The 18,126-nt window shown below is 39.0% G+C and overlaps 1 protein-coding gene across 11 annotated transcripts in view; it reads right to left on the bottom strand.

Moving 5' to 3' along the window:
* Window positions 1-18,126, bottom strand: part of PAK1 (p21 (RAC1) activated kinase 1) — a 287,689-nt gene that overhangs the window by 1,570 nt on the left and 267,993 nt on the right. For all 11 annotated transcript variants that reach the window (XM_077113489.1, XM_077113485.1, XM_077113488.1 and 8 more), the window contains 5 exons: window positions 17,209-17,321; window positions 7,651-7,768; window positions 4,384-4,483; window positions 3,181-3,377; window positions 1,672-1,809 (listed from right to left, as the gene is read on the bottom strand). In XM_077113489.1, the coding sequence (XP_076969604.1) occupies window positions 1,672-1,809; window positions 3,181-3,377; window positions 4,384-4,483; window positions 7,651-7,768; window positions 17,209-17,321 (666 nt within the window). The remainder of the gene's footprint in view (window positions 1-1,671; window positions 1,810-3,180; window positions 3,378-4,383; window positions 4,484-7,650; window positions 7,769-17,208; window positions 17,322-18,126) is intronic.

Raw genomic sequence — 18,126 nt, 5'->3', positions numbered from 1 at the left:
AAACAAACCTTGATATATGATAACTTTATGTAGAACCAATATGTCTGAGTTGGAAAAAATCATCTAATCTGGACACTTTCAACTTTCTAATCATAAAAGACTCTTCTACGTTCCCTTTCAGTCTCTTACTTTGAGCACATACTTGAAGCCAAATAGACATGGATTAAAATCCTGGCTCTATGACTTACCGACTATGTAATCATGGAAACGTTATTAAACTCCAGAAACCTCAATTTCCACATCTGTAAAAATGTGAACAAAAGAATCTACAACTACTCACAGGGTTGTTGTGAAGAAAAGATGGAAAAAGTAAATGAAGTGCCTAGGGCCTAGAATGTGGTAAAAATTTGATATAAAGCATTCATAATTAGTCATATTACTACATCAGGAAGAAACCTCTAAAGGGCTCTCATCGTTTGAAATAAATAATAAACACCTAATTAAGAATATCTTCACCAATCACAGGCTTGACACAGTGTTTGCACATTTTCAATGCCTAGGGTTTCCAGAAAACATCTCACAGAAAAGGCAAAGAAATCCTATAGTTTACTGTCTGTTATACAGTGTTTTTAGTCACAAGGGATCCTAGAGGCCAATGAGTTATACTTGGCAGAACTAGATCGCCTATCTAATAGATCAGTGCTCTGTAATCAGCAATTCTGATTTCAAAGAGATGCTAAATATGTTCAAGAAGGTGACATTCCAATGAAAGCAAATATTTTAAGCAATTCCATTCAATTCAATAAATGTTTTCTGAATACCTATTCTGAGTCAGGTCCCACTAGATATAAGAAGAGGAGCCCCAGAGCTTATCAGATAAAGGTTTTAATCTAGCAAGAAAGATAGAAATGTTCTTAACTAACTTTAATGCAGGGCAGTGTGGTAGTGCCTGACCTGGCCTGTCTTGCCAAATCACTCTCGTTCCCTTAATACAAATGTAACTGACCGTGCATGCCTAGAGATCAATCACCGTCATGAAGATGCAAACAGAATGACATCAGTAATTTAATGAAGAAATTGCACCCAAAATGTAAACGTTTTGGTTTAGATACAAATAGTGTGGCCTGCTATAGCTGTTAACCATTTAAAATAATTATACTGTAATTTCAGGATTAAGCAGGTCAAATTATATGAGGCTGGTAAAGTCCCTACTCAAGGATTCACCACAATCTGGCAGAATCTCACTCTAAAAATGTAGAATATCATTGCCACCATCTGAGAGGTAAAGAAACTGGGAAGACTCAAGAAGCTGGATTCACTAACCATCCTCTGAACTTGTTTCCTCTAGTATCCTTTGCTGAAATGTATCTTTTGAGCTGATCCCAGTAAAAATATAACTGCAATGTTTGTTAGAGAGCTTCTTCTCACCAAGACCCACTGACAGACTAATTCACGTACAACAAAAGTAGCATTAAAGAAAAATATATGTAAAGTCCAATAGGAGCTCAGAAAGTAGATTTCAAGCTGAGTCTAGGAGAATATGTAGAGTTTTAATAGACTGAGGGAAATAATATAAAAAAAAAAAAGAAGAAGATTAGGGAACTGGGAATATAGGGTGAGTATGAGATGTGGTAGGAGAGAAGCCTAGTTCTATAATAACCAGTAACTTACAGAAAAAAAAAGGATTGAGTGATCTTCCAGCCAGGTACTTCCCTGCATAGGAACAGTTACCTGCAGCAGTTCTTTAGCTGAACCTCTCTTCTCCACATCCATCTCAAGACAGCGGTTCAAAAAGTCCCGGAAAATAGCTGACAGCTTCTCCGGGTTCTGAAGCTCTGGGGTCCCATTAGTGGCAATGAGGTACAAAGCCTGGCAATATAAATGGAGAATCACTTTGAGCTGCTCAGTTCTAAGACATGCCCTCTAGAATTATGGTCAGCTGCTTTATGCCTCTAAGATACAAAGAGGCAGCTGTGCTTCGTCAGAAAGAATATGACTTTAGGATTGAGTTTCACATTTAAAGGTCAGGTAATCATGTGCAAGCCACTGAACTTTAAACTTCCTCATCTGTAAAATGGAATGGTAATAGTGCCTATCTCACACGTCTGTAAAAATCAAAGGAGACAGTATGTTTGGAAAGCACTTTATATTCACATAAAGTGTGTAATAGATCTAAGGTTTTATTATTATTCATGATTGCAGATCTAAAGAATTTATTATTCTTTTAGCCTGATAAGCTAAACATCTGCCTAGCTGCTAATGGAAATTATTCCTGGTGCCTTCACGTCAATTATCCAAGAACTAACTGACCTCTTCAGGAAAGAGAGGAATATTAAAAGAAAAATGTTCTGTGAAGCAACAAGTTGTTTCACTATTGCCTCTCTGGTCCCTTAAAATGAAACATCTCTTGCAAAAGGTAAAGAAAAATATAGTGATACTAAACCTTTACAAGCATTCTGCATTTTAATTCACAAAGCACTTACACAAATGCTATCTCATTTAATAACCACAATAACTCTAACTAATAGGCAAGGCAAGGTATTATCATCCTCTTTCATAGATCAAGTTCAGAAACAAAAAGATATACACAAAAGTCACCCTGTTCATAAGAGCTCATATCCTCGGACTCTAATCCCAACTTATTTGCATTATGCCCCACTGAGCATAGTCTTCAAATCTCTGCAAGTCTATTCTAAGGCAGAGGAATATGTGTTCTATGTGGCCTCAGAGGGCAAAGCTGGGATCAAAGAGTACACACTACAGAAGGTAGAGTACAATTTGTTGCACTGAAGCACTTTCTAATCATCAGAGCTATCCAATGGTGACATGAGCATGTAGTTAAAGCTAGATGGCCACCTACCAGCAATAATATACATGGAATTGCTGTGGATAGGAGGTTGGAATAAATAAGAAAATAAAAGCAATCAGAATAACTTTCACATTTACCTACCGCCAAGATTACCAACCAACTTGTCCTATATTCCTATGCTCTGTTATCCCTCCCTGAGCATTTACAGTTTAAGTTCAAGAATACATAGTTTTATCCAGAAAAGAGATATCCAGGTTAAAATCCTCAGAAAACGGCCCAAGTCCCTGGGCTGGGACTAACAGAAAACAGTGCACATATCTTGGGACTACAGAAGACAGTGCACATATCTTGGGACTACAGAAAACAGTGCACATATCTTGGGACTACAGAAAACAGTGCACATATCTTGAAATGGGATTGGTACTACTCACTCTCAGAGGGTTTTCGTTGAGGTATGGGGGCTCCCCTTCAATCATTTCGATGGCCATGATGCCCAGGGACCATATGTCAACCTTGGGCCCATAGGCCTTCCGTGTTACAACCTCTGGTGCCATCCAGTATGGGGTTCCCACCATGGTACTCCGTTTGCTCTGCTCTGGGGTGATTTGGGCACAGAATCCAAAATCAGCTAGAAAATGGAAAGAAGAGAAGGAAAGGATTTAATTTAGGGCACTGCTTCCGTAAGTGCTGACTGTGTGCCTACTCCTAGGCATCAATCTCTAGCTCCCATCTGCTGCAACTCCACAGCTAGAGTCAGCTGATTTCAATATTCTGGTCCAGCTTTCAGTCTGTTCCCTGTTCAACTGTACAGAAAATTGGGAAGAATATAAGGGACATCATCTTTGCCCTTCTACCCCTCCTCAAACCAGAAGGAAAAGGCATCAAAGTCCAAGTTGCCCATTTTGTCCTTGAAAGTCATTACCATGCTCTGAAATCTGGCAACTAGGTCCTCACCTTCTTTCCCCAGTATAAGTCCCTGGCTTAAATCCTAAATACCTATAAGCTAGGCATGACCCTGCTTTTATCAGTTTTTTACCTTGTACCTCATGGCTGGAAGCTGCTAATAGTCTTGGCACAAGCTGCCCATCCACCTGTAACAGAGTTCCTTTGTCTGGACTATTGGTTCTTAAACCATTAAATGTATTGTCCTGCCAGTAGTTCATTTCATAATGTGTGCAAATCACATATTTATTTAAATTTAAGTCCTTTGATAATAAGGACTATGTCTTCTTTTTCATCTTTGTATCCTCAGAGGGCCTTGCATATAAGACATTTAATAAAAGTTTGCTGAGTAAATGAAAGAAATTACACTAAGCTCTTTTTTTCTAATTCCCTATTACATGTCTTCTGTACTAAGGCAGGCAACCCTCAGTGCCCTTCATAGTACCTACCTGGACACGGAGGAGGGATTAAGTAAAAACGTTTTTATAAAAAGCTGAATGCATAAAAGAATGAAAATAAAAATGAAATGAGATCTATGTTGGTGCTGAGGAATACAAGGAGCCCACATATTCCAGGAAATATATAAAGACTCTTTGGTGGATCTTTCAGCTATTATTATATGATTCCCATCCTACAATGGACAGGGCCCAACAGTGAAGCGAAGTATTATCACTCCTGAGACTCTTACTCACTTAGCTTGACAGAGCCATCCATTCCCAACAGGATGTTGTCACTCTTGATGTCTCTGTGTATGACTTGGTTTGAATGCAGAAACTCCAGAGCCTGGAGGCACTATAGAAGTGGTAGGGGCAGAGGGAGAAAGAAAGGACATATAATACAGAAGACACAGAAAATCAACTAATCCAACCTCTTCATTTTAAGATAAAGAAAGTGAGGCTCCAATCAATTAAAGGACTTGCCCCAGATCAGTGGCAGAGTCAGGTCTAGAACCCACTCTCTTTTCTCAGTGTTATTTTAACACTCTATGCTGCCCTTCACTTCATAGTAGTTTTGAAAAGGAGTTCCTCCAATTTATTTGGTGTTTTACAGAATATTAGATCATTGATAAAGAATCTGAGGCCCAAGAAAAGTTACCAAAGAAGAACAGAGAGGATTTTTTTTCTGAAATGCTGGAACTAGAAGAAAGCGACAAATAAGAGCCATACTTGGGAAACTAGACATATGGAAGTGATATTATCAGAAGCAGTGAAATCAGAGGCATAATCTTGTTTTGGTGAAGAGATATTCTGTACTATTTTGGATATGTTGAATTTGACATACCTATGGGATATCTGCAAACAAACATCCAGTACACAACTGAACATATGAGTCTTAAGTTCTATGCAAAGGTCTGTCTGGATTTAAGATAAATATTTAATAGTCATTTATGAAGCGGTGACTTTTAAAGTTATAGGAATGGTTGAAACTGGGCAAATGATATAGAAGGTACAAGAAGGAAGAAAAGAACCTTGGAAAACACCTATATTTAGCAGACTGAATGAGGAACAAGGAGATGGAATGGTACAATTAAAATGCCTAGTTCTGCCACTATCTGATCAAACATATCATTCTGTACAATCATTAACTCTCTCTAGGCAACTGTTTTCTCATCTGTAAAATGTGGGGATCAGGTAAGGTCATCTCAGGTTTTATACTAAATCTAATTGTTTAGGTCTATAACCCAAAGCTAAATATTTAGAAGTCTCCACCAATTAAAATTCATTAAAGATACAACCCAATAGGAAAATACAATTTAAATGATCCTTATTTAATCCCTTGCCTTATAAGAACATACCAATGGCTGAATTAAGAGCAAATCAATACCCAGAATTGGCTTTTCTCTGAAAAATTAAGCACTGTTCTCCTTAGGAGGCTGGAGACTCAGGTCAGTTGAACAACAACTACTGGGTATCAAAAATTATGATCAAAAAGGATAATTTCAAGAAACTGGAATACAAAATACAAAAGAATAATAAAGAAATTTCTGGTAGGAATGCAAAATGGTGCAGCCACTTTGGAAAACAATATGGCAGTTCCTCAAAATGTTACGCACAGAGTATACCATATGACCAGTAATTCCATTCCTAGAATGAAAATATACATCCACACAAAAACTTGTATATGGATGTTCATAGCAACATTATTCATAATAGCCAAAAAGGGGAAACAAATCAAGTGTCCACAACCAATTAATGGGTAAATAAAATATGGTATCTATCCATACAATGGATTATCATCACAATAAAAAGGAATAAAGTACTGATCTATGTTAAAAAATGGATAAACCTTGAAAACATTGTGCTAAGTGAAAGACACCAGTCAGAAAAGACCACATATTATATGATTTCATTAAATGAAATGTTCAGAATAGGCAAACCAATAGAGACAGAAAATAGATTAATGGTTGCATAGTGCTGGGAGGGTTGTTTTTGGTGGAGGTGGGAATGTGGAATAACTACTGATGGGTAAAAAATTTCTTCTATGGGGTGAATAAAATATTCTAAAATCAGTTATGGTGATAGTTGGACAACTAGATAAACCACTGAACTGGATATTTGAAATGGGTGAATATAGCTCAATAAAGCTGTTAAAAAAATGATCTCTATTAAAACTTAAGGATAATAGTAATACCACCTATTTATGTAACATTTAGATTTTTTTTCCAAGAGCGTTTCTGACACAGCACACCCTAAAGCATACACTATGTGAATGTTCTAATTCCCATTTTACCGATGAATAATTTGAGGCAAACTGATTTTAGATTTTGTATACATTCCCAACAGGCAAAAGTTGGTCCTGAAAGATGAAAAAACCCTTAGATACTACAATGATTTGTGGTCCTCCAAAGGAACACAGTGGGAGGGTAACCAGGAAAAAAATTCTAAAAGGGCTCTTTGGGGGGGGGGGGGGGGATATTGAAAAAAAAGTTGAGTATCAGTTCATTAGTGGTAGAGCTAAGAAAAGAAGTCAGATATCCTAAGAATCCCAGCCCTATGTTAATTCCATTAATCTATTTGCCTGCTCTCTAGATCCAAAGGTGACCAGGCTTTCTAGTACAGTGTTGATTACATATTATTTTATTTTTCCTAACACTGGTTGAAAATATAATTTCATCTGCCAACTTTCAGATCTTACATTATCAAACCTTACCCATAATATTAATCCTCATAACTCTGAACTTCACCTAATCTTCCACTCTTTACTAATTGCCAAACTTTTCTATCACTGAGCCCTTAGGAAACCCCAGTCTCCATCTTCAAAATATTCAACATCCTCAACTTCTCTAAACATTCTCTTCATCATCTTGCTCAATAGAGACCTGATTAAATCCCCTGAGGACACTGTTTCCCATAGAGCCCTGGTGGAGGGTTTTACTTTTTTCCCCCTCTCACATGAGCATATTACAGACCCTAGACATTAAACAGCAAGAAGGGGAAAGGAGGATACCTACTTAAACCTTTGTTTTTTATTTCTATTGCCTGGAAATATTTTACCCTAGATTTTTGCTTGGCTTTTTTGTCACATCATTCAGATCTTTACTCAAATCTATGGTGAAACTTCCCCTGACTACCCGTGTCTAAAAGAGTACCTCTTCTGTCATTATCTTCTTACTCTGCATTGTTCTCTTCATTAGCACATAAATAAAGCAGGACAATATTATAAAATGTTAACAGCTGTTAATTTTAAGGGCTGAAATCATGAGTGACTTTTTGTATATATACCTTTTTGTTACTTTACAATTTTTCTACAATGGGTGCATAATTTTACAATCAGAATTAAGTTAGCTTTAAAGAAAAAATCATAGTGATAGAAATAACACAACTCGGGTAATAAGAGAAATATGGGAGAGTCACACAAATTTCTCCCACCTCCACAGTACCCAGGCTGAGATCCCATCAGTTGCAGGAACTTCAGGTGATGTAGATATCACCTGAAGGCTGCTTGGCCTTTGGCCTTACCTCACGGCACACAGCTGCAATCTGGCCTTCATCCATGCAGGTTTCTGTCACCACATCTGTCAAAGAGCCTCCTGCCAAGTATTCCATGACAACCCACAGCTCATCTCCCACGAGATAACTGCAGGAGTCCAGATAAAGGGTGAGAAGGAACAGTCAGATTACATTAGGTTTCAAAGGCTAAGTATATAGAAAGGAAACCAGCATTCACTCAGTTCTGGAAGGGTCTAAGGTTTTTAGCCTAGGGAAAAGTACAGTTTAGGGGACAGAATCACTAATTTTAAATCTCTGAAGGATTCTACTGGAGAAAAAAAAACAGGTGTTCTGTAAGCCCCAAAGGACAGAACAAAGGTCACTAGATTAAAGATATGAGAAAGTTCTATTTCATCACAATTCAAAAGTTAGAAAGACTGGAAATGAAATAGGCTGCTTTGTGATGAGACAAAACTCCCACACCTCTAGCAGCATCCAAGCAGAAAGTGCCCAAACTTTTGACAAAGAAGCTTTGGTAGAAAGGGCTTGGGATTCAGAGTCCCTGTTATCAATATTAGGGAGAGTCACACCAAATTTTCCTGAGAGTTCCACTAGATCTGAGATCCATGAAAGCAAGTACTAGGTCTTGTTGAAGACTGGAACCTCAGTGTCCAACTGAGTAAATTAAGGTGTAAAATAAAAGATAATTGAAAATGTTAAATGAAATAGTGGTTGTTAAAGTTGTTTTAAAATGACAAAGTGTTATACAAATAGTCATTATGCTGAAAATGACCTCCAGATTGGGTGTCTGTGGTTCTAGAAATGGAAATAATTCACCAAGGATTTCAGAGACAAGGCCTTTTCTACTAAGCCAACGGCTACCATCTGCAGAAATTACGTAGCTGACATAAATTAGAACTCCTAGGTTCATTCAGAAGTTGGATTACTCAGCCCTGTTATGCAGTTAAAAGAAGGTTACTTAGCTTGTCTGGTCAATGTTTCTTCAACTGTAAAAAAGGACAAATAAAAACAAGGCTAGCCCAGGGTCCAATAAACTTCTGCTAATCTTGGACAAAGAAGCTAGGTTGGAGAAAACATTTTTTGAATGGGCTAGAGCTGGATGGTATGTCATCACATCTATATCCTTATATTGGGGCTACTGCTAGGCAGACTGTTCAAGGATTTTAATTATAAGCAAATGTAAGATTTGAATCCTATTCTCTTGACTATTAATCTAGGTTATTTCCATAAGACCCTACTATCTTTGTAATTGAAGTCCTGTAATTTTTTAAAGTCTATGAAGAATAACAGATTAAGTATTTCCTCAATCTCCTTTGAAATAGAAGACTATGGGGTACTCGGACCAAAGAAAATTCAGGACTGAGTAAAAAGCCCTCCAGAACACAAGCATATTCCCTCCCTGAAAAGAATGTACACTTATGGCCTCCCATTCAGCACCCTGAAGAGACACCCACCAATCCGGACTGATTGAGGGAAGAAATTTTAAGGCTCTCTTTGGGAATTGACAAAATAAAGCCTCCTTTCCTGAGCCCAGCATGTCACTGTCAAAGGTAAGATAATGAAAGACCAAATTCAGGCTGTCTCAAACATTTTGTGGTTATACTTTATGCCAAGAAACCTTTTAAAAATCACATTCCAAACTATTAAATTTTACCAACAGGAAATCCCCTGATACTGTGTCATACTTTAGGGACACCCAAATCAATAGGTCATGCTCTTGATCTTGAGGCCTACTGTTATGAAGCTTATGCAGGTAGCAGAGAAACTTAGCCTACCTATAGCTATGCCTAAGAGTTACTTCTGGAGGACCCGTTTTGCTGCTCGGATATGGCCTCAGTCTCTCTAAGTCCAACTTTGCAAGTGAAATCATTGCCCTCCTCACCATGTAGGACATGACATCCAGGGATGAAAGTCTCCCCAACATCGTGGGAGATGACTCCCAGGGATGAGTCCAGCCCTGGCACCATGGGATCAACAATTCCATCCTGACCAAAAGGAGAAAAAGAAGTGTAACAAATAAGAAATCAGTGGCTGAGAGGGTTCAAATAGAGTAGAGAGGCTACTCTGGCGGTCACTTCAGTTAGACATTGCTAACTATAATAACTTGCCAAACCCCAATCAAAACCATTCTAGCCAATCGTAAAGAACACTTAGGGCAATATATAAGATTCTACAAAGGTTTCATGCACTAGAGTAACTTTCTAGAAACCTACAACCTCCAGATGGGTCCCTGGACCAGATAAATCCTGAAACCTAGAGGGTCCAGTCTGCCCAGAACATAAGCTAGTGCCATCTGCCTTACATCATATTATTGACAGCCCCTGCCAACATGATAAAGTTAGAACGGCCATAGTCCAAATACCCCTACAGAGAGGGATAGATAGATCAAAGGTGATGGTGGAGTTATACAGAGAAGACAGGACTTAATAAATGAATTTAACTGCTGAATCATGAAATTGATATTTCTTTTAGTCTTCAGTATCTTAGAGCAGCTAGAAGTAAAAACCTAAAATGGTGGAATTGTAACCCATACCAAACTCTGAAATCTGTTCTACAACTAACTGTGGTGCAGTGCTTTGAAATTAATTGCTTTTTTGTATATATGTTATTTTTCACAAAAAAGAAAAAAAGTCAATTGTGCTGAAAAAAACAAGCATTTACTCCTAGTCTCCAATGTTCTGGAGTAGCTAGAAGAAAAATCTGAGATGATGATATGGAAGCCCATGACAAACTCTGGGTTCTGTCCTGTAACTACTTGTTGAAGAGTGCTTTGAAAACTATTGTATTTTATTTCTTTCCTTTGTATATATATTACATTATACAATAAAAAAAGTTAAAAATGAAAAAAAAAAGCACATTTCAGACAGAGGTAAAGCCCAAGAGCATCACTTAATTGAAGAAGAACAAATATGGATAGAATTCTCCTCTGGGACATCTAACAAGGATCAGAACCTCATTTGCAGCACTTTCACTGAAAGCCTAGGCTAAGGGCACCTTCTCTGCGCTCCCACAGAGGTTTTTTTTTTTCTCCACTAAAACAGGCGCTACTGAGTTCTACAGTACAGGCCTCTGAAAAATCAGTAATGGCATGACCAATAAACAAATGTTTCAGCGGTGCGACAGTGGCTCAGGGGCAGAATTCTCGCCTGCCATGATGGAGACTCGGGTTCACTTCCCGGTGCCTGCCCATGTAAAAGAAGTAAAAAATTTAAAAATGTTTATTAATCCCACTCTAGCAAATTCCTTCAAGAACACAGTCTTCCATTTTACTACTTTCATACCTCCAGTGATGGGGAACTCCCCATTCTATGAAACAGGCATTCCCTTATTGGTCAGTTTCCAATTTTCTTTATACTGAACCAAAACCTACTACCCCTACAGTCTTCAGCAGGTTGTCTATGCTATATTTTTGGAATAATAAGTTCTTAAAAAGTTCTTAAAAGGCTGTGCTGGTTTGAAAGGATGTATGTCCCCTAGAAAAGCCATGCTTTAATCTAAATCCTATTTCGTAAAGGCAGAATAATCCCTATTCAATACTGTATGCTTGAATCTGTAGTCAGATCATCTCCCTGGAGATGTGATTTAATCAAGAGTGGTTGTTAAACTGGATAAGGTGATGACATGTCTCCACCCATTTGGGTGGGTCTTGATAAGTTTCTGGGGTCCTATAAAAGAGGAGACATTTTGGAGAATGAAGAAGATTCAGAGAGAGAGCAAAGAATGCTGGAGCACCATGAAGCAGAGTCCATCAGCCAACGCTTTGGAGATGAAGAAGGAAAATGCCTCCCAGGGAGCTTTACAAAATAGGAAGCCAGGAGAGAAAGCTAGTAGATGATGCCTTGCTTGCCATGTGCCCTTCCAGCTGAGAGAAAAACTGTGACCGGGTTTACCATGTGCCTTCTCACTTGAGAGAGACCCTGAACTTCATCGGCCTCCTTGAACCAAGGTATCTTTCCCTGGATGCCTTTGATGGGACATTTCTATAGACTTGCTTTAACTGGGACATTTTCTTGGCCTTAGAACTGTAAACTAGCAACTTATTAAATTCTCCTTTTTAAAAGCCATTCCGTTTCTGGTATATTGCGGTCTGGCATCAGCAAACTAGAACAGCCTTTTAAAAAGGGGAATTTAATAAGTTGCTAGTTTACAGTTCTAAAGCCAAGAAAATGTCCCAATTAACACAAGTCTATAGAAATGTCCAATCAAAAGTATCCATCCAGGGAAAGATACCTTGGTTCAAGAAGGCCGATGAAGTTCAGGGTTTCTCTCTCAAATGAGAAGGCACATGGTAAACACAGTCAGGGCTTCTCTCTCAGCTGGAAGGGCACGTAGCAAACACAGCGTCATCTGCTAGCTTTCTCTCCTGACTTTGGGTTTCATGAAGCTCCCCAGGAGGCATTTTCCTTCTTCATCTCCAAAGAGACCAATTTGTGGTGCTGCAGCATTCTCTGCTCTCGCCAAATCTCCTATTCTCCAAAATGTTTCCGCTTTTATAGGACTCCAGTAAACCAATGAAGACCCACCCAAATGGGTAGAGACATGTCATCACCTAATCCAGTTTAACAACCACTCCTGATTAAATCACATCTCCAGGGAGATGATCTGATTACAGTTTTAAACATACAAGTATTAAATAGGGATTATTCTGCCTTTTTGAAATGGGATTTATATTAAAACATGCTTTTCTAAGGTCCATACATCCTTTCAAACCAGCACATTCCACCCTCTGAACCCTAAAAAAGACATGTTTTTCCCATTTACAAAATACATTATTTCCATTACAGTATCAGAAAACTTTAAAGCATTTCAGTAACAGTCAAATGCAAATACAGGTTAAAACCAGTACAAAAATTCATCAAAGTTAGGTATAAGCACGTTCTGTCTTGGGACCTTTGAAAACTCATAACAAGTTATGTGCTGCCAACATACAAAGGAGGAACAGTCATGGGATACATATATGCATTTCCATAGGGAGGAAGGAACACAGGGGTCACAGGACCCAAGAAGTTTCAAAAACCCACAGGACAAAGTCCATTAGACTTCAAAGTGTGAGAGTCATTTATCTTCCGGGCTTCTGAAAGCAGCAGTCCCACCCTTTCCAAGGGCCTACGCAGAGGCGTGCCTCTCTCTGAATGCAACCTTGGGGGACACTGGGGAGACCACCTTTCTCTCGGATCCACCCTCTCCAAACATTGGGGCCACACCTGGGCTCTCAGCCATCTCCGGGGCAAAAGCTCAACCCCTCCATGTGCTGGCAGCCACGCTCTCCCCAAGCCCCAAGGAATGTGCTTCAATCTCTCCAAGGCCTGAGGTGGCATGACTTTTCCACTGCAATGAGGTAGAAGGCCCATCCTCTGCCTTTGGGGCAAACTCACCCTCTTCATGGGCTTGGGTGGGCCGCTCTCCTGGCCTGAGGCTTCTTGACTTCAGACCTCAGCTTCCATGGTTTTGCTTATGAAGTTATTTTTCCTCCAATGTGTCCCTTCTCTGAAAACCCCCTAGTCCAGATTGGGCAGCGGCTCTGTTTATACAGGTCCCATAGCACTCCCGCTAGCTTTCTATGCAGAGGCCTGCCTCTCTCCGAATGCAGCCTTTGGGGGACATTGGGGAGACTACCTTTTTCTCAGGTCCACCCTCTCTAAGCATTGGGGCTGCACCAGGATTTCTGCCATCTCTGGGGCACATGCTCAACCCCTCCATGTGGCACACTATATTTTTGGAGTAATAAGTTCTTAAAAAGTTCTTAAAAGGCTAATAATTTTCAGAGGTTTCTTCAGAGCCAATCAGCACCCACATAAAGAGATATAACCATCTCCAAGACGAAGAAAACTTTGTTCTCTACAGCTATCAACATCATATTTTGGGAGGGTCAGAGTCCAATTTCTGTCCTCTTTAAAGAAAATGAAGCTTATCAATGTTTTAGATATGAGACAAGACACACACTTATGGACTCTTCCAGCAATCTAGAGGGAGAGGTATTGGTAGACCAAAACTAAATATAAAGGATTTGAAGGCAAAGACTTGACCTGAATATCACCTCTATTTGTGATACCTCTGAAACCTAGCAAGTTGCTTAATTTTTTTTTTCAGGTATGAGAGAAAAGAACATGAGATGATGAAAAAAGAATGGATTTTGGTGCAAGGAATACTTGCATTTTAAAAGTCTTATTTTGTCTGATATTTGGAGAACTACCCCAGCACTTTTTTGGTTACTTTTGTGTGGAACATCTTTTACCAAACTTTCACTTTCAATCTATTTGCATCCTTGAGTATAAGGAGTCTCTTGCAGATAGCATATAAATGGAGCATACCTTTTTATCCATTCTGTCAAACTGTGTCTTTTGGTTAGAGAGTTTAATCCATTAACATTCAATGATATTACTGTCAAGGCAGTAGATCAGCCATTTTATCCTTTGGCTCTTATAGTCATATCTTATTTTTGTCTCTCTCTTTACTCTATTAGTTACCCTCACTAATAATCTTCATTTCTACACTCTCCTCCAAGCCTCTCTCTCTCTGTCTTTCTCTCTTGTCTTTTCCTTTCAGTCTGGAGAACTTCTTTTAGTATCTCTTGTAGGGCAGGACTTTCATTAGCAAACTCTCTCAGTTTCTGTTTTCTTGTGAATATTTAAAATTCTCCTGCCTTTTTGAAGAACAGTTTTGCCAGATAAAGAATTTTTGGCCGAGGGTGCATGGGTAGTTTAGTGGTTAGAATGTTTGCCTTTCATGCGGGAGACCAGGGTTTGATTCTCGGACCATGTACCCCCCCAAAAAAAGAATTCTTGGCTGGAAGTTTTTTTCTTTCAGAACCTTATATCATACCACTGTCTTCTCCGTTTCTGCTGAGAAATCAACATTTAATGTTATTGTTCTTCTCTTGTATGTGACAAATTGTTGTTCTCTTGCTGCTTTCAGGATTCTCTATCTTTGGTATCTGACATTCTGATTAATATGTGTCTCAGAGCAGGTCTATTAGGATTTATTCTGTTTGGAGTATACTGCACTTTTTGGACATGTATATTTAAGCTCTTCATAAGAATTGGAAAATTTTCAACCATTATTTTCTCAAGTATTCTTTCATTTCTACCCTTTTTACCTTCTCTTTTCCTTCTGGGACTCCCACAACATGAATATTTGTGCACTTCATGCTACCATTCAATTCTGAGATCCTGCTCAATTTTTTCCATACTTTTCTCTATCTGTTCTGGTTATGAAATTTTAGATATCCTTATCTTCCAATGCACTGCTTCTTTCTTCTGCCTGTTCAAATCTGCTATTGCATGCCTCTATAGTATTTTTAATCCCTTTTATTGTGCCTTTCAGTCCATAAATTCTGTCATGCTTCTTTCCATACTTTCAAATTCTTCTTTATGCTTACCTAGTGTCCTCTTAATACCCTTAAACTCTCTAGCCATATTTTTTTCTCACCTCCAGGAATTTGATTTAAGACATTTGTTTGAACGTCTCTGATTAGCTGTTCCAAATTCTCTATCTCCTCTGACTTTCCAATTTGTTCCTTTGACTGAATCTTAGCTTCCTGTTTTTTAGTATGGCTTGCATTTTTTTGCTGATGTCCAGGCAACTAATTATCTCTATAAATTTACTCTGAAGGTTAGTTTCTCTCTCTTGTCTAGGGTTTTGTGGTTGATTAGCTTTGTGTTAAAGTTCCTCTTGACACTTGGTCCATCAGTATTTTCCAGCCAAAACAGGGCCAGGGACCCATGAAGGGGGCACAGACTAATTCCAAAGGGCCATAAGGAGAGGATCAGGAAAGATGCCAAAAAGCCTTTCTGTGGGTCTCCCCAAGGCTGCACTTTCCTGGCCTGCCCAGCAGATGGTGCTACCTCAGTAAGCTGTTTCCCACAGCCCTAGGAAGGCAGTGGATTTGTAAACATCCGCTGGCTCCAACCCTGTCAGAAGTGAGGTCAAAACAATGGCATGGAGGCCTCTGTCCAGTGGGATCCAATGGACCAAATTTGTGGACCAGAAGCCATGATCTGCAGTTGACTAAGTACCTCCCAGTTCTTGGGGAGGAGGGTTTCCACGTTCCTCTCATTCTGCAGCAGCCAGTCAGCCAGGTGACAGACCTGAGGCTTCCTACCTTAAGAGTGGGTGATGGTATCAGCAGGCACAGCTGTGCAAATTACTCATAATTTTTCACCGCATTTTCTCAGTCTCTTTGTCCCACTCTTCCCTGGATGCTGAAGTATTCCCTGGCCTCTAGAACCCTAGAGCAGTCGTTTCAGTTTCTGCCTGTCTGCTACTAGGTGTTCTTGGAAGAAGAGCAAGCCCTGCAGCTCTCTATTCCACCACCTTCCCCAGAAGTCTCCTGGTGCTAGGAACATTTGAGTTCAAAAACCTGATTTGCTACTTACTGGCTTAGTGGTCTTAGACAAGTTATTCAATTCTATGAACCTCAATTTCATCATCTGTAAAATATGTATAATAAACCCTACCTCAAAATGAGATAATGTTCATGAATGTGCTTGGTACAAAGTAAATTACAACATAAATGTTAGCTACGACCACTATTACAAAGCTATGTTAAAGAACAGAATTCTGATGGGGTGAAATAATCAAGATGGGATTAAATCCCATTAAATCCCATTAAAGATGGGATTTAATGAAGATGACTAAAAAGTGCTATCTACAATCTCAATCTAATGCAAACATGTAAAAAAAAAAAAAGGATGGAAAAGGGGGTGCAAGGGTAGTTCGGTGGTATAATTTTTGTCTGCCATGCAGGAGACCAGGGTTTGATTTCCAGCCCATGCACTTTCCAAACAAGCAAAACAAACAAATGAAAACCCAAAAACCAAATAAAAATTCAACAAATGGTGCTGCAGCAAGGGGATACTCACATGGAAAAAGAATGAAATGTGACCCCTACCATACAGCATACAAAAAAAAAGAATGGAGATTTTAGTTGACCACAAAACTTATTAGGAGTCAACAATGAAAGAGCCTGCTAAAAAAATAAAACAAATACCAAATTAACCAATTAATTTGTTAAAATTAACTAATTTTAATTAGGGCATGTTGATTTAGAACTGTCTCCATACTGGTCAGATTTCAAATGAAGTATCCAGTACTGACCATCACATTTGGGGGCAGGGGAGGCATGGGCAGGCTCTGGGAATCGAACCCAGGTCTCTGGCATGGCAGGCAAGAATTCTGCCACTGAGCCACCATCGCACTGCCCTTCCCACCACATTTTAAGAGAATATAGACAAACTAGAAGGCTAGGAGGATAACGAAAAGTTTTAGGTGAAGAGCAATTTAAACATCTGGATGTTTAACTCAAGCAGATGTGATGAAGGGCTTCTGTGAGGCACACAATAGCACTAAGACTAGCTATTAGAAGCAATGCAGTAGATTCAGCCTAACACAGAACATTCCAGCAACCAGAGGTGGACAGCAGTACGAAGAGTCAGAGGCACAGAGCTCAGCATCACAGAAGACACTTAAATGAAGGCAGTTCTAAGTGCTGGTACTGCCCTCTCCCTTAACAGTCCCATCACCCATTAGTCTCAAAGGCCCTTTATGAAAAGACCCACCATTCCATACCTGTCCAAGTAGTTCACAATATTTGGATTCTTGTTTTCCCTCATAACCAGAATCTCATTAATAATCAGCTCTTTCTTCGGCTGCTGCTGAAGGTTCATCTGCTTAATGGCCACCTAAAATCACAGTACAGATGATGTGCAACCTGAGTCATTCACTTACTGAGAACCTACTAAATACTAGACCTTAAGCCTAACTAGGAAGACAAAGATAAATAAGATATCACCTTAGCCCTCAAGGAATTCATTTTACAATGCAGCCAGTGGTTCTTCAAGTGAATTCCCCAAAACAGCAGTCTCAACATCATCTGGAAACTTAAGGGAAATTAAATTCTCAGACCCCATTCCAGGACTACTGAATCAAAAGCACTATTTAGGCAAAAACTTCCTTAGTCTGGCACTCTCTAGAGGCTTCAAAGAGGTGACTTTCTCCACCCCACATGTTCATTTTTTGTTTTCTTTTCTTTTTCTGGGGTGGGGGGATTACATGGTCCAGGAATCAAACCCGGGTCTCCCACATGGAAGGCAAGCATCCTACCACTGAACCACCTGTGCATTCTTCTTTTTCTTTTTAATTAGAGCAGTTGTAGTTTCACAGAAAAATATGCAGAAAATATAGAGTTCCCATATAAACATCCCCCACGCAGTTTTCTCTATTAACATTTGTTCTATTATTAACATTTTGCATTAATGTGGTACCTTTATTACAACTGACAAAACAATTATAATATAGTTATACTACTAACTATAGCCCATAGTTTACATTAGGTTTCACTCTTTATATTGTACAGTTCTGTGAATTGTTTAAAATTTTTATTCTTCTAATGTATGTAAAAGCTAAAGTTTCCCATTTTATCCACTTTCAAATATACAATTCGGTGGAGGAGGTGACTTTTTAAACTTGGGATGGAAAGATAAACCT

The sequence above is a fragment of the Tamandua tetradactyla genome, chromosome 8 (genome assembly GCF_023851605.1).
Source record: "Tamandua tetradactyla isolate mTamTet1 chromosome 8, mTamTet1.pri, whole genome shotgun sequence".
Taxonomy (NCBI): domain Eukaryota; kingdom Metazoa; phylum Chordata; class Mammalia; order Pilosa; family Myrmecophagidae; genus Tamandua; species Tamandua tetradactyla.
The sequence above is the reverse complement of the archived record's forward strand: the minus strand, read 5'-3'. Positions and strand labels throughout refer to the sequence as shown.